This window comes from Arachis duranensis, chromosome 8, assembly GCF_000817695.3.
Source record: "Arachis duranensis cultivar V14167 chromosome 8, aradu.V14167.gnm2.J7QH, whole genome shotgun sequence".
Taxonomy (NCBI): domain Eukaryota; kingdom Viridiplantae; phylum Streptophyta; class Magnoliopsida; order Fabales; family Fabaceae; genus Arachis; species Arachis duranensis.
Window position 1 is genome coordinate 44680841 of NC_029779.3, and position 13774 is coordinate 44694614.

The window sequence follows — 13774 nt, forward strand, 5'->3', positions numbered from 1 at the left end:
AACAATATTTTACCACAAAGAGAGATATAAAAATCGTGAGTGAAAGAGAAGAAAAAGTGGAACTTCTGCACCTATTACATGCGTTTTCACCCCTTTTTCTCACTGTTCTTACATTGTTCTTCAAGGACTCGAGCCATATAAATACAAATCCTTGTCTATTTTCGCTAATTCTTGTGTCTATATTGAAATTTTGGTAAGATAAGCTATTGTTCCTTGTCCTTCCTTTTCTGTTTTTTTCAATAGTGGTCATGATAAATTCTTTCTCTCTCTCATGTATAAAAAACTCCTCTTGAAGCCCATTTGAATCACGCCTAATGAGCTAGAGAAATTCGAGCTCAAAGTAGTTGAATTTCACCGTTTTTGTGACACTTTTTGGCCAAAAATGAAACTGCAATACCACAGTCGTGTCTTTATCTTTGTGTGCACATTTTCTAGTGTGTGAAAGGTCTAAGAAGTGAATTAAATAAGAGCTAAGGGTTAACATTAGTTAGAATATTTCTGTGCTTATTTTCAGTGTTCATATGAGCCACTTTGTGGTGAATTTGTACTTGTTTTGAAAATCTAAAAATTCTATGAGTTACCTCTATTTTGACTTGATAAATATGTGTAATATGCAGTATAATTACCTCTAGATTTTGTGTGGTAACAGCAAAAAACATGGAAGCACTTGGAGTTTAAATTACAAACCTTAAACGTCACTAAAAGTAGGGAAAAATATAAAACTACACCTCTGAAAAATTCAGCCACTGAGAGCACGAAAATTATGGTGAAAAAGAGTTAAAAAGAAGTGAAAAAAAATAGTTTTAATCCTATAGAACAAGTAAAAATTAAAACGGGTGTTCTAATCATTTCGGATAAAAAAAAGGGTAAAAATATAATATAAATAAGATATAAGTAAAATTCTTAATTTAATAGGTTTATGGATAAAATAATAATTATATAAATTATTTGGGTCAAAATTATATTTAAAATAAAATTTTAGGCTTAAATAAAATTTTAGTAAAAGTTAAAAGTAAAACGGTAAAAAAACAGTAATTAGAGCAAGTAAATAAATTAATAAAGGGTATATTAGTTTCTTGGTCTCTAGTGGTAAAAATTGGCATTTAATAAAATATTAAGAGTAATTTGGTCATAGAAAACTATTAGGATTAATCCGGTAAAATTTTGACACTAAACAAGGTTAAACGGTAAAACTAGAGTACTTAGGTGCAAAAATAAAATTTTTAGGCATAAAGCACAAAATTAAAAATAATTAATTAACTTAATGAAGATTAAAAGGTCTTGTAAGAAAAATATGTGGGTATAATAGTAAAATAATAACATTAGTAGAAAAAGTGTCATTAAAAACCGAAAGAAAATGGTCAAAAGAGAAGTTAAGTAAAAAATGTTGGTAAAATGTGACAAGGTTGAGATATTTAAAAAAAAAAGACCGGGCACAAATTTTTATAAAATAAGGGTAGAGAAGTCCGTTAAAGATAAAGTTTTGTTGAGATATGCCACGAAAAAAGAAAACTGTAAACCTCAAGGTGCTCGAGGTACCTGGCAGAGCGGACTTCCATCCCGCCTGACTAGAGACTATATGAACATGGGGACGCCCGCCATATGGATTGTTACTCACTGGGAGCACCTTGTATTTTTGGGCCACTATTTTATTAGTGCCGCGATTGTATTTCGGGAATCTGTGCGCGACTGACCCAGTGGAGTAGCCATATCCGGACTTGGGTTGGGTAACATCGGGTTGCGGATACTCAACCGATGCATGAGCTCATGACCTGCGTAAGACCATACATGCAACATACTTGATTGCTGCATTTCTCTACTTGTGACTATTTACTTGTATATATGATTGTTATACTGTTATATACTTGTGATTGCATTTGTTTGTATGATTGATTACTATTGTGACCTTGTAAACGATTAGACTTAGGTTGCAGACTCTTTCGGTTTTTCATATAGTACCCTGTTGGAAACCTTAGGTTCTCACCAATTTTTCCCAACATCCACAGATACGGACCGGCATGATCTTCTTTGAGTGCCTAGCGTACGGCAGCTACGTGGACCTCGCGACGGGGAGCGCGGTGTTTTGGAGTAGTCTACGTACATGCACTTACTTTCTTCCAGACCGTCCTTTCTCTCACCCTCTGCTCAGCCAAGAGTTTGACTCTGACATGCCCTGTGACACACTGTTATCCGAGCTTCACCCTGGCAGAGACCACTATCCTTTTTTGCCTTACCCTTTGAACGTGGCAGAGCCGATACCGGAGTCCCCGATCGTTGGTATACTCGAGTACCCACCATGGTTCAACCCTGATGAGGATCAAGTGGTCCTCGATATACCGATGACCAATGCTCCACCACCACCCCCTGCAGCCGAGCCAGGGTTCCATAGGCCAGGAGTTCCCGAGAGCTTTGGGTCCGCACCTTCATCATAGTATAGCTTAGATGCATGGAGGGATCAGATGACGGCGGACCTGTATTCTAGTTCTTTCGAGACCGGAGAGGAGGACTCCACGAAGGATGCAAGCAGCAGCAACATCATAGGCATGTCAAAGTGATTCTCTCATTTCAGCAAAATGTGTCAACAGCTTCTGGATATCCAGTATCAGCAACAGCAGTAGTAGTAGTAGTAATAGTAGTCATAATAGTAGTGGTCCTTTCTCTCACTCTGGATAGATATTTTAAAGGGCTAATTTTTTATATATATATTTAATAAGTAGAACGGGTCCCAAATTATAGTGGCTCTTGTGAATCGGGACCTGTAAGTATAAATAACGTAGTATGTACATATAATGATAAGCAGTTAGGTATGAACTTGGGTTATGTAATAAACTAAGCTTATGTGCGTTTCATGTATGATGTGATTATGTTTTGCTATGCTTATTTATTCCTTGTATTATCTGTTTAGCTTACAATTATTTCAACATGCTCGACTAGATACGTGATTCTCGACTAGCACTACAAGCTCATATATATATACTTAATATATGGTCTAAAGTCCCTAAAGTCAACTAAATAGTAGCACCTAGCTGTTAGTCTTAGTCATGACAGGTTTGAAGTTGGGTCGTTACATAACACAAGCAAGTCAGATACAAAATTCTGTCACTAACTCCTAGTTGTCAAGCATTATAGCTGGATTGATCCTAAGCTTCTTAAAATTTAGTTACGAGGGATACAATCTATACAAATCAATTTTTTTTGGATAAAATTAAAACAAAATAAAATTTATAGGTATTTTGAAATGTTTAATAAAATTTAAAAACAAAAAATACACTTTATCTATAAAAAAATACAGAATGATTCGAATCTTTACAAATTATTTAGTGAATTTTTCTTAACTCTTTAATTAGTTTGAAAAAGCCAAATTGTTTATTGTGGAAGAGAATCCTAACATTTTTTTTTGGGCCCAAAAATAAATACTCTTGTTTGAAGATTTTAGTTTATCTCTTCTCTACCTTCTTCTTTTGACAAAAAAGTTAATTTCATTCATAGGAGTCTCCAAATGACATTTACAGGTAACAACAAATACATTAGTTCTACAACTAAAAAATAAGACAAATATCTTTTATGTTAAACTATAATCCGAGACGAGGCACAATATTTGACTACAAATAATTTTAACAATAAAAAATAAAGATAGAATTAAGTCTTTGTTATTTCTAAATTTACATAGATATGCTCCAACATAATAGGACACTTTTCTTTCTCCTCCAAGGAGTACATTTGAGCACTTTCCTGATCTGTAAAATTTTTTATGAACAAAAAATTTTTCTCGTGACAATTTTCTCCCAGATTTAAAACACCTACATAGCCAAATCCAAAACATTCATAAAAGAGAACTATGACACCATAAAAAGATATATTACACTACAAAAGGGAAAAATCCACGAGAGAATTATTGAGATTTAAATCCTGAAAAGAATTTGAAAAAAAAAAGAAGAGAAAATAGAAACTAATACAAAAATAGGTGCAATGAAAGAAAGAATAGAAAATGTAGAATAAACTAAGAGAGCAGGGAATAAGAGAAAAGGAGAAAAAAAACTGGTGAAAATTAAGGAAAACCAATGAAGGAAGAGTAGAGAAAAGAAAGAAAAAAAATAGGAAAGGTTTGAAAAAGAGCAGAAAGAAGGGAAATGGATCTTAAAGAGGAGGGAGGAAGGGATGACCACCTTTGCCAAGATTGAGGCAACGACCCTTAAACCGCTTTACTTGTTTGTTTTGCTCATCTCTAGAGGGAGAGAGAGAGTGTGTACCGCTTTATGTTGGATTGAATATATTTTAATTTTAGACTTAATTGGTGAGGATTCTTTTTTTCTTTTTTTTTGATAGGAAAAAAACTTTCGTTCAAGGAAATAACCGACTAGCACTTATAAATTAAAAAAAAAAACACATAAAATCTAAAACTAAGAAAGAAAATAGATAAGCTCTATATTGAACTATGGTCTGAAAGGAGGCACGATGTTCGATTATAACAAATCTTATAAGATAGAAATAAAGATAGATTACAATCTCTATTGTTTCTAAAACTATACAGGAAGTGCTACAACACAGAAAAATATCCTCTTTTCTTCTCCAAAAGATCCAAAAGCTTTCTGAACCTGAAAATATTTCCATGGACGAGAAGTTTCCTTTGTTGTATCTTCATCTGATACTTATGGTTGTGTTTGTTTTTTGAGATATGGACACTAATTGTTAGACACGGTGGTACATATCCATCATTTGTTTGTTGAGACACAGATTTGAATGGATAAAGTGGTACACAGATACACACAAAATACATGTATTTAGGTTCCTCCTTAAAACTGAGACATAGAGACACAATGTCTAAGATACCAAATTTGACCTTTTTATTCCTAATTATTTTTTAAATTACCAATTTTTATCATTGACTGATTGTGGCAATGATGAAGTTTATTAAAGAGGATAAAATTGACATTTAGTTTATACATGTGTGATTGAACATTATTACCAAATACATTACAAAATTTGTGTATCTTTATGTCTATGTATTTTTGTGTATTGTGTATGCGTCTATGTGTCTTAAAGACACTAACCAAACGCATCATATGATACCATTTCCAAAACACCATAAAAGGGAACCAATTGTCCAATGCACCACAAACGAAAGAGAACAACTATAAAAAATTATTATAGATCTAGATCTGGATCTCAGATCTAGATCTCTGAAAGAAAAAACAAAAAAATAGGAACAAAAACCACAATAAAAAAGGGGGCGCGCGGGATAAGAGAAATGGGTAGCGGTGAAGGTGTGAATGACGGGAGAATAACGGTGGTAGGGTGATGTGACCAGAGTGGTATGATAGTTTCAGAGCCCATTTTGAAGAGGGCTACATGATCTCCATTCAGCCTACTGCTGACGACAAGCCGACGCAGGAGTATTGAGTCTGGTACCAGCAGGCCTACCGGGTCAGACATTTTGTGTATTTGTGTATGCGTCTATGTGTCTTAAAGACACTAACCAAACGCATCATATGATACCATTTCCAAAACACCATAAAAGGAACCAATTGTCCAATGCACCACAAACGAAAGAGAACAACTACAAAAAATTATTATCGATCTAGATCTGGATCTCAGATCTAGATCTCTGAAAGAAAAAAAAAATAGGAACAAAAACCACAATAAAAAAAGGGGGCGCGCGGGATAAGAGAAATGGGCAGCGGTGAATGTGTGAATGACGGGAGAATAACGGTGGTAGGGTGATGTGACCAGAGTGGTATGATAGTTTCAGAGCCCATTTTGAAGAGGGCTACATGATCTCCATTCAGCCTATTGCTGATGACAAGCCGACACAGGAGTATTGGGTCTGGTACCAGCAGGCCTACCGGGTCAGACATCTATCGGGGAGGATCTGTTTGATGACCCCATACTTTCGACCCTTCCTGATGACGTATAACCTACACCTAATCAGCCCAGGGATGTCCTCCACCTTCTACAAAATGTACCTGATCGCCGTAGGCGTGCCAAGAGGTGCGACTAGATACTCGTTAGACCTGCCCAGAGGGAGAGGGGTGGGAGGGACCCTGGAGGAGGTGCAGTGCCTCGATGAGAGCATGTCAGACTCCGCAGGGAGAGGCTGGACATTGAGTCTGAAAAGGAGGTAGAGTATACCCGGCAGGAGGATGTCGGCGACATACCTGAGGATGCGGACGACTCCCCTCACCAACACTAGCACCAGCACCACCATTGGGGCCACCACCATCTGCACCACCAATAGCACCACCGTTGGACCCCATATTTGAATACAGAATTTTCTCGTGCATCGCATCCAAATCCAATGCATGGTAGTGGCTAGGTATAGATGATAACTCTAGAATTAGATGCAAATAAGGCAAAAGGTATCGAATTGATCCACCAATAGGAGTCTCAAGTATGAACTCATCGTCATCATCATCGTGAGAGGACCACTTTCATGGCTATCGGCAATGTACTCTTCGTCGGATTTCTCATCCTCGACGTCCATGTCCTACACTGGACTAGCACAGTGTAACGGTGGTGGTGCGAGCAGAGGGTCATTCGGTATAAAATTTGAGCTGCTAGCACCACCACCATCAACATCACGAACCTCCACAGAAAGCTCCATCACTTGTTCAACCATAATTTTGCCGTGCACGTCAAACATTAGGCACACATGCTCATCGTCATTGAACAAGAATAGACGAACCTGAAATACACCATTCTCCATCAGTGCTAGCATCCTATTCCCAATTCTACCAACCTCTTTTCTCTCACCACCGCCGACGTGCGTCAATATACTCTTTAACTCGGACAACGAATTTGCTATTCGAGTTCGAAATAGTGCAAGACTCTCACATTCAAATATAACTCCGCAGTCACTGTTTATCTAACAGTTGCGATACACTATCGCAACAAAGAAACCACTGCCACTAAACATTTTTGCTAAGTTTTTCAAAGAAAAACGAAAGAGAAAGAATAATTGAGAGAATTTTGAAGAATACCAACAGTTTCATGATCCTTTTATACGGAGTTAATTTTTGTCCTATTCTATCTCGTTTATTGTGTATACATTTTTTACTCTCACGTATCTCGTTTACAATGTAAAGGAGATATGAATAAACAACTATTTCTTACGTACCACATTTGTAAACATAATACGTTGCCACGTGTTCGTACCTTATCTTGTTTACATTATAAATGAAATATGGCCAAACTTATTTCTTTTACACTATAAACGAGATAAGTCACTTACCCTAAATCCGTAATACCCTGAAATTAACATATATTCATAATTACAATATTTATTTTAGGACAATTTACCAAAATAAATATATAGGATTCCAATTTTACCAGATTACACATTTTGCAAAATGGATACCAAAATTTATTTTTTTTCATAAACTATGTAATCTGCGATAGGGACCCACGGTTTACAAATGAACATAAACCGCTATAGGGGTCTCACGAATTACGTTCAAAGCCCAAATGCACATAATCCGCAGTAGGAGTATCGCGGTTTGTGTATGAGTTGAGAATATGCATAAACCGCGACCTTTTTCGCTTCTACATCTCCATCTTCTTGCTCTTCATCACCATGCATCACTATACCTTGGCATTAGTTCCACTACATTACTTGATTCTCCCATCATGCTCCACAATTCTCAAGTACGCTTTCTCTTATATATATATATTGTTGATTTTTTCAGCGACCTTTTGATTATTTTGTTTCAATTTTATCAAAAGATTAGTTTTTTTGGGCATGAGATGTTGTGTTTATTTATTTATTTTTGTTTTTATTTTTTGTTCAAACTATGCCTTCTCTAACTATTGACTCATTTCATTGGCTAAATTCTCCGCCATTTGATCAAAGGAATCTCAATGATGCTCCTGACCTTCAAGTTTAAGAATAATTTATTTTTATATAATATTAAATATGAAATAAATTACAATCTTAAAATAATTAATTGTATTTATATAGATCACCCATTAAAAAATAAGATTAGTAAGTTAATCTATTATTCACCATAACTCTTTTAATTCTGGTAGTACGTATTCAATACTAAATAAAAAAATTTAACAAATATACTTGATCAATCCTAAATTTTGGAACTAAATTGACTATAAATTCAACAAATATATCTCATGTTTGATATTATATAAAAATAAATTGTTAACTTAATAAAAAATTAAATAACTCAAAGTGTACATTTAATAAAAATATAATTTTATATTTTAAAATATTAATAAATACATTTTAAAAATAGACCAGCTAAACATATTTTATTATTTTCAACATTTAGAAATAAGGTATCTTTAAAAAAAATTAATGTAAAAAATTGAAAATAAAAATTATTTTTAAAAAATATCTTAAACTTGTTCTTAATAACCTCTTTTTTTTTTTGTGAAACATCTAAGCTTATTATTGTTTAAATAAGAAGATTCAATATGATCATTCTTTATCCATCCTAATATTTTAATAGAAGTCATTTCGTCTGCGACGGTAGAAAAATGGCCGTTGTTCTATTTTGTAGCCGTCCCATTTTGCAGGTGTCAATGGATAGATATAAAAAAATGATTTCAATCTCTAATTCGCAGGCACCATGACTAAAATAATGTGCAATCACATTTTGTATTTAAAGAAATAATCATTTTATCTTATTAATATAAAAAAGTACAAACCACACCTTGGTCGTCGAGTTTCAGGGCAATGAGATGTTAGATATGGGTGAAGCACTGGAGTTGAAGCTGGTGAAAACTATAATAAAGTTGAAGGTTTAGGTTGAAAAAATGTTCAATTGAGCGAATTTTAGCCATTTTGCATATTAACATAACCCGCTGTGAAGGTGTAGCAGTTTATGTTCATTTGTAAATCATAGGTTTCTATCGCAGTTTATATAGTTTATGCAAAAAATGCATTTTGGTATCCATTTTTCAAAATGTATATTCTGATAATATTACAAGCCATTTTATTTATTTTGATAAATTACCTTTTATTTTATTTATATAAAAAAATCTAATAATCAGAATTTATTTTATTTAATACTTATTTATTATATAATATATTAAATAAAATAAAAAATAATAAATTTTGACAAATTTTAGTTAATATTTTACCAAATATTCCTGTAAATCGAAATATGACTCCAAAATAAATGGATTATTATCGAGCTCTTACAAAGAGACCCTTAAATGTGGATTCATAAATCCACCAGTGATGGATAAGTTGAGATTTTATTTGCTGAAAGCGGGTTCATCAATGTTCAATAATCAACTGTAATAACATGCAATCATTCCCAATTTCGCATTTCGTTACGACATAGCTAGCTTTTTCTCCTACCTTCAATTCCAATTCATCTATTCACAGCAGCAATTCCAATTCCGATTCCCAATTCAGTAACGAAATTAGATCTAGGGTTTTCTTGATCTATTTTTCTCCCCTCGCATTCCACAGATCTCGAAGAAGATGCACGCGCACTCGTCGATTCGGGATCGCACGCACGAATTCCATACCATCGCCGAGAGGTTGAAGAAATCTTCTTCCTCAAACGGACCCACAACCACTTCCTCTTCATCTGCTGCTTCTTCTTCTTCCAGATCGGATGAACAGCGATCCGCAATCGCAATTCAGTCCGAGTTCAATCGAAGGGCTTCCAAGATTGGCTATGGGATCCACCAAACCTCTCAGAAGCTCGCCAAGCTCGCCAAGTGTAAGCAATTTCCGTAACAATCTCGATTATTGGTTCCTCAATTTTCTCTGCATTCTGTCTTTTTTTTTTTTATGCAATTGTTAGTTTAGAGCTTAAGAGGTTAGAGATTAGAGATTTGTGTTCTTTTGTTTATTTTTTAAAATTTTGTAGTGGCGAAGAGGACTTCGGTTTTTGATGACCCTACAATGGAAATCCAAGAGCTTACGAGTGTAATCAAGCAAGACATTACTGCGTTGAACTCTGCAGTTGTGGATCTTCAGTTGCTATGCAACTCGAGGAATGAGAGCGGGAACGTTTCTGCCGACACTACCAGCCATTCAACTACGGTTGTAGATGACCTCAAGACCCGTTTGATGAGCACCACCAAGGAGTTCAAAGAAGTTCTCACCATGAGAACCGAGGTACTGTATTGCAGCTTTACTATATTGATGTGATTCTGTCAGTTTATGTGGTAAGTTACACTTACCACGTCAGATGGTATTATAATTGCACACGAAAGCTACGCCATTTTCAAAATATATACACTAGCTACCTGTAAGATCTAGGCAATGCTACACTCCCAATTTGTGATGCTGAGCATCACATGGAAACTCTAATGACACTCCTTACCCTTGAAACTTTAGCTTAGGCATGACAAATTGGAGAGTTGTCGTGTGTGATATCATCTAAGTTAAGGAAAAGTTGGTGTAATTTACTCTTGTTTATATTTTATGGCTGATGACTGAAGCTGTGTTTCTGTTTTCGTGAAGAACTTGAAAGTACATGAGAATAGGAGACAATTGTTTTCGGCCTCTGGTTCTAAGGATGCTGCTAATCCTTTTGTCCGTCAACGGCCATTAGCTACAAGGACGGCTGCTAGTGCTTCTAATGCCCCCGCACCTCCATGGGCTAGTGGGTCTTCATCTTCATCTGAGTTGTTTCCTAAGTAAGTTGTGCTCTACTTTACTTCTTCTATTGTTGGTTTTTAGATTATAATCAAACACGAGTTTGTTGTTTCTTGCTTTAATGATTTTTTTATTTTTAAATCCTAGTACAAATGGTTTGTAAGATAACTTCATTTGCTCTGTGTTCATTAATCATCACATTATTTTCCACAATGTGCTTTATAATAGTATTAAGCGCATAACTTTTCTTCCAACAAAGTAGTGACTCTAAGTAAACTTAGTCTTTAAGCAGAATGGAGCATGCTTGTAGTTGTGTATCCTTCATTTATTTGGTTTACTTGAATTATTATTATTGAAGTGTAACCTAACTTTTGCTGCATTGTCTAGCAACCACTGTACCGAGGTTAATTTCAGATACTGAATTTAAGAACTCTGTCATTGTCCTTTTGCTGTGTTATTTTTTCCTCATTGCATATCTTTACCTGATTAGTCAATTCTCTTCATTTTTTCCTTTGTTACAACTTACAAGTAAGGCGTGTCAAGACAGTAGCCCTAAGACATTAACTTTTTGGACTGGACTGTTCCTGCCTGGTAAAATTGTGGTACTAGTTTACTACTTTAACTTGGCCTGTCCAGGAGAAATTGTTGAGTGAAAAAGATCAAATAAGAAAGCACTTAAAAAACTTGTTATGTCATTGAAATCATTTTCCTCTGTTGGGGATTGGCTGGTCTGACTAAGATGGAAATGCTTGATCAGGTCCATGAAACTTGCCTTACAAGACCCAAAGGGAAAGCTCTAGTTACGAGGGAAGATTTGGGTCCTTTTGTATTCAACAATGAAAACTTCTTATGCTTCAACTAGTGTATCAATAGGCACTAACGTTCCTATTGATTCACTCATTTATTTATTTATTTATTAAATGTATATAAAAGTAATAAAAATGGGATTAGTTGAGATGGTGAATTGTTTATAACTTAATCAAAAGGTTTTGGATTCAAGTCTCTGATATAACAAATAAAAAGTATTTTTTATACGTTATATATAATGAAGGGTATTTTAGAGGAAAAAAAAAAGTCAAACACCAACTCTTCTCGTATTCCCATTATATATTATATATATAGATATAGATATAGATGTAGAGATGTTAAAGGTTTTTCTAGGTTTTGGTCAAATTATATCTTGAACTCTAGCCTCAAACCTTATTTTCTTTTGTGGCCTTTAAATCCACAGGAAGCAGGCAGATGGGGAGAGTCAGCCATTGCTACAGCAACAGCAACAACAACAGCAGCAGATGGTTCCATTGCAAGACAGTTACATGCAAAGCAGAGCTGAAGCTCTTCATAATGTTGAATCCACCATTCATGAACTCAGCAATATTTTTAATCAATTAGCAACTCTCGTTTCCCAACAAGGAGAGCTTGCTATCAGGTTCTATATGTCTCACTGGTGTACTATGTGCTTACATTCTTATGGCACTTTATTATTTTTTTCTAATACGATAGAAGATGTATGTTATTATTAGATTTAAGCTTTATTTATTTGTCAACAGTTCTGTCATCAATAGAGCCTTTATTGCTAAAATTGATTGTGGATTGTGTTTTGTCTTTGCATCAATATAAACTTGTATTATGTGTAGCAATTTTTTGCATTGGCTTCTGGTTGTAGGCCTTATGTGCGCATCCTATTTTAATTTTTTGTTTTGCTGCTTACTGAGCAGAATAATTGGATAAGAACTTAGCTGCGGTAGTATGAACAATAGAACACTAGTGTGTTTGGTGTATGGAGGATATATGGTTCCTTGTATGATTGGGTTGTTTACTGCATGTTGTCATAAGGTTGTGGATGCCAAATGCTGTTAAAATTTATCATCTTTTTGCTTATAGTGTGGTGAAATTACTTGTTAGAATATAATCTCCCTATAGTGCAATAGTAAGTGTAAAGGGAAAACTGCTGATGAAAAAGTGAACATATGGTGTTATTGGTAAAATTATGAACAGCTATGGTGTCCTTGTATTGTACTTGAAAAGTTTCTGTTCCTATGCATTATGACACCAAGAGGAGTTGCATCACATGCACTAAACCCACACTTTGGCTTTTCTTGTTTTGCTTTAGTCACTTCACTGATCCTATTAGTTCCTTTAAATATGTAATAATATTCTTAGAGCAAAATTGTTTCCTCTTGGTTCTGGTATATGGTCAGTTGAAATTACTTAATAGTCTTTTGTTGAGAGTGGGGACAGGTTAAATAATATTAATGAAAGTTTTCATGCTAATGACTATTCTCCAATTCATTCCCCTCCCGCAATGACTATATGAAATTATTTTCATGGTTTCTTGAATTTTTTTTAATTTTATTTTTGGGTATGCTTTGAGATATGCCGGAATTCAAATAAAAATTGGCTTAGGACATTGTGGATGAATCAATACTTTGCCATATGAGGATTGATTTGATGCTATTAGCTGGTTTAAGTGCTAATCCTGATTGATATATGTGTCATTAGCTATGAGTTAACGTTTGAGTTTTCATCATTAATTGAAGTTGAGTTTACATTGGCTTAGCCCTTAGCCCTGTCATTAGTTTCTTTTGAACTTTGTAGTTTGACACCCTTACAAACATTTCAAAATAGTAATTTGGCTGGAAACAGTTGCATCTCTTGGACCTTGATTGCTAACTAGTTGAATTAACTTGTCCTTATTTCCATTTTCGTTTTCATTTTGTGCAATTAAGACATTTGTTGGGTTGATAGAGGTACTCCTTTTACTTTTTTTTTGGGGGGTGTAATGATGTGTGTGTTTCAATTTTCAGAATTGATGAGAACATGGACGATACATTGGCAAACGTAGAAGGTGCACAAGGGGCTCTGTTGAAGTATCTGAACAGCATATCTTCTAATAGGTGGCTGATGATCAAGATTTTCTTTGTATTAATATTTTTCCTCATGGTTTTCTTATTTTTTGTGGCATAGTCATTCCAATGACACAGAAATGAAAACAAGGACACAAGTGACGGCCTTATTACTGGTGATGAGCCTTTTGTATCCCATTAATATTTCTTTCTTTGAATATATATATTCGTTCCTAAAGAGTTTAGCTCCCAACAAGTTTGTCAAATCTTGTATTTATTGTCATATTTTGGGAAGGTTAAGAACTATTGGGCATTGCATGTTATCCATTTACTATAATATCGTTGTGATTTGTGATGATTA

At 34.7% G+C, this 13774-nt stretch overlaps 1 protein-coding gene across 1 annotated transcript; it reads left to right on the forward strand.

The window, feature by feature from the left end:
• Positions 1-9157: 9157 nt before the first annotated feature.
• On the forward strand, positions 9158-13651 carry LOC107463041 (syntaxin-32). Its single transcript, XM_016081751.3, has 5 exons — positions 9158-9683; positions 9834-10084; positions 10433-10608; positions 11799-11996; positions 13375-13651. The coding sequence occupies exons 1-5, from the start codon at positions 9440-9442 to the stop codon at positions 13532-13534; spliced, it is 1029 nt and encodes a 342-aa protein (XP_015937237.1). The 5' UTR covers positions 9158-9439; the 3' UTR covers positions 13535-13651.
• Positions 13652-13774: the final 123 nt, after the last annotated feature.

Bases quoted from the DNA above. Each gene is read 5' to 3' on its own strand.
- LOC107463041 (XM_016081751.3), top strand. From the start codon at position 9,440: ATGCACGCGCACTCGTCGATTCGGGATCGCACGCACGAATTCCATACC. The intron at 9,684-9,833 runs GTAAGCAATTTC...AAAATTTTGTAG, and splicing joins GCTCGCCAAGCTCGCCAAGT to TGGCGAAGAGGACTTCGGTT. The intron at 11,997-13,374 runs GTTCTATATGTC...TTCAATTTTCAG, and splicing joins CAAGGAGAGCTTGCTATCAG to AATTGATGAGAACATGGACG.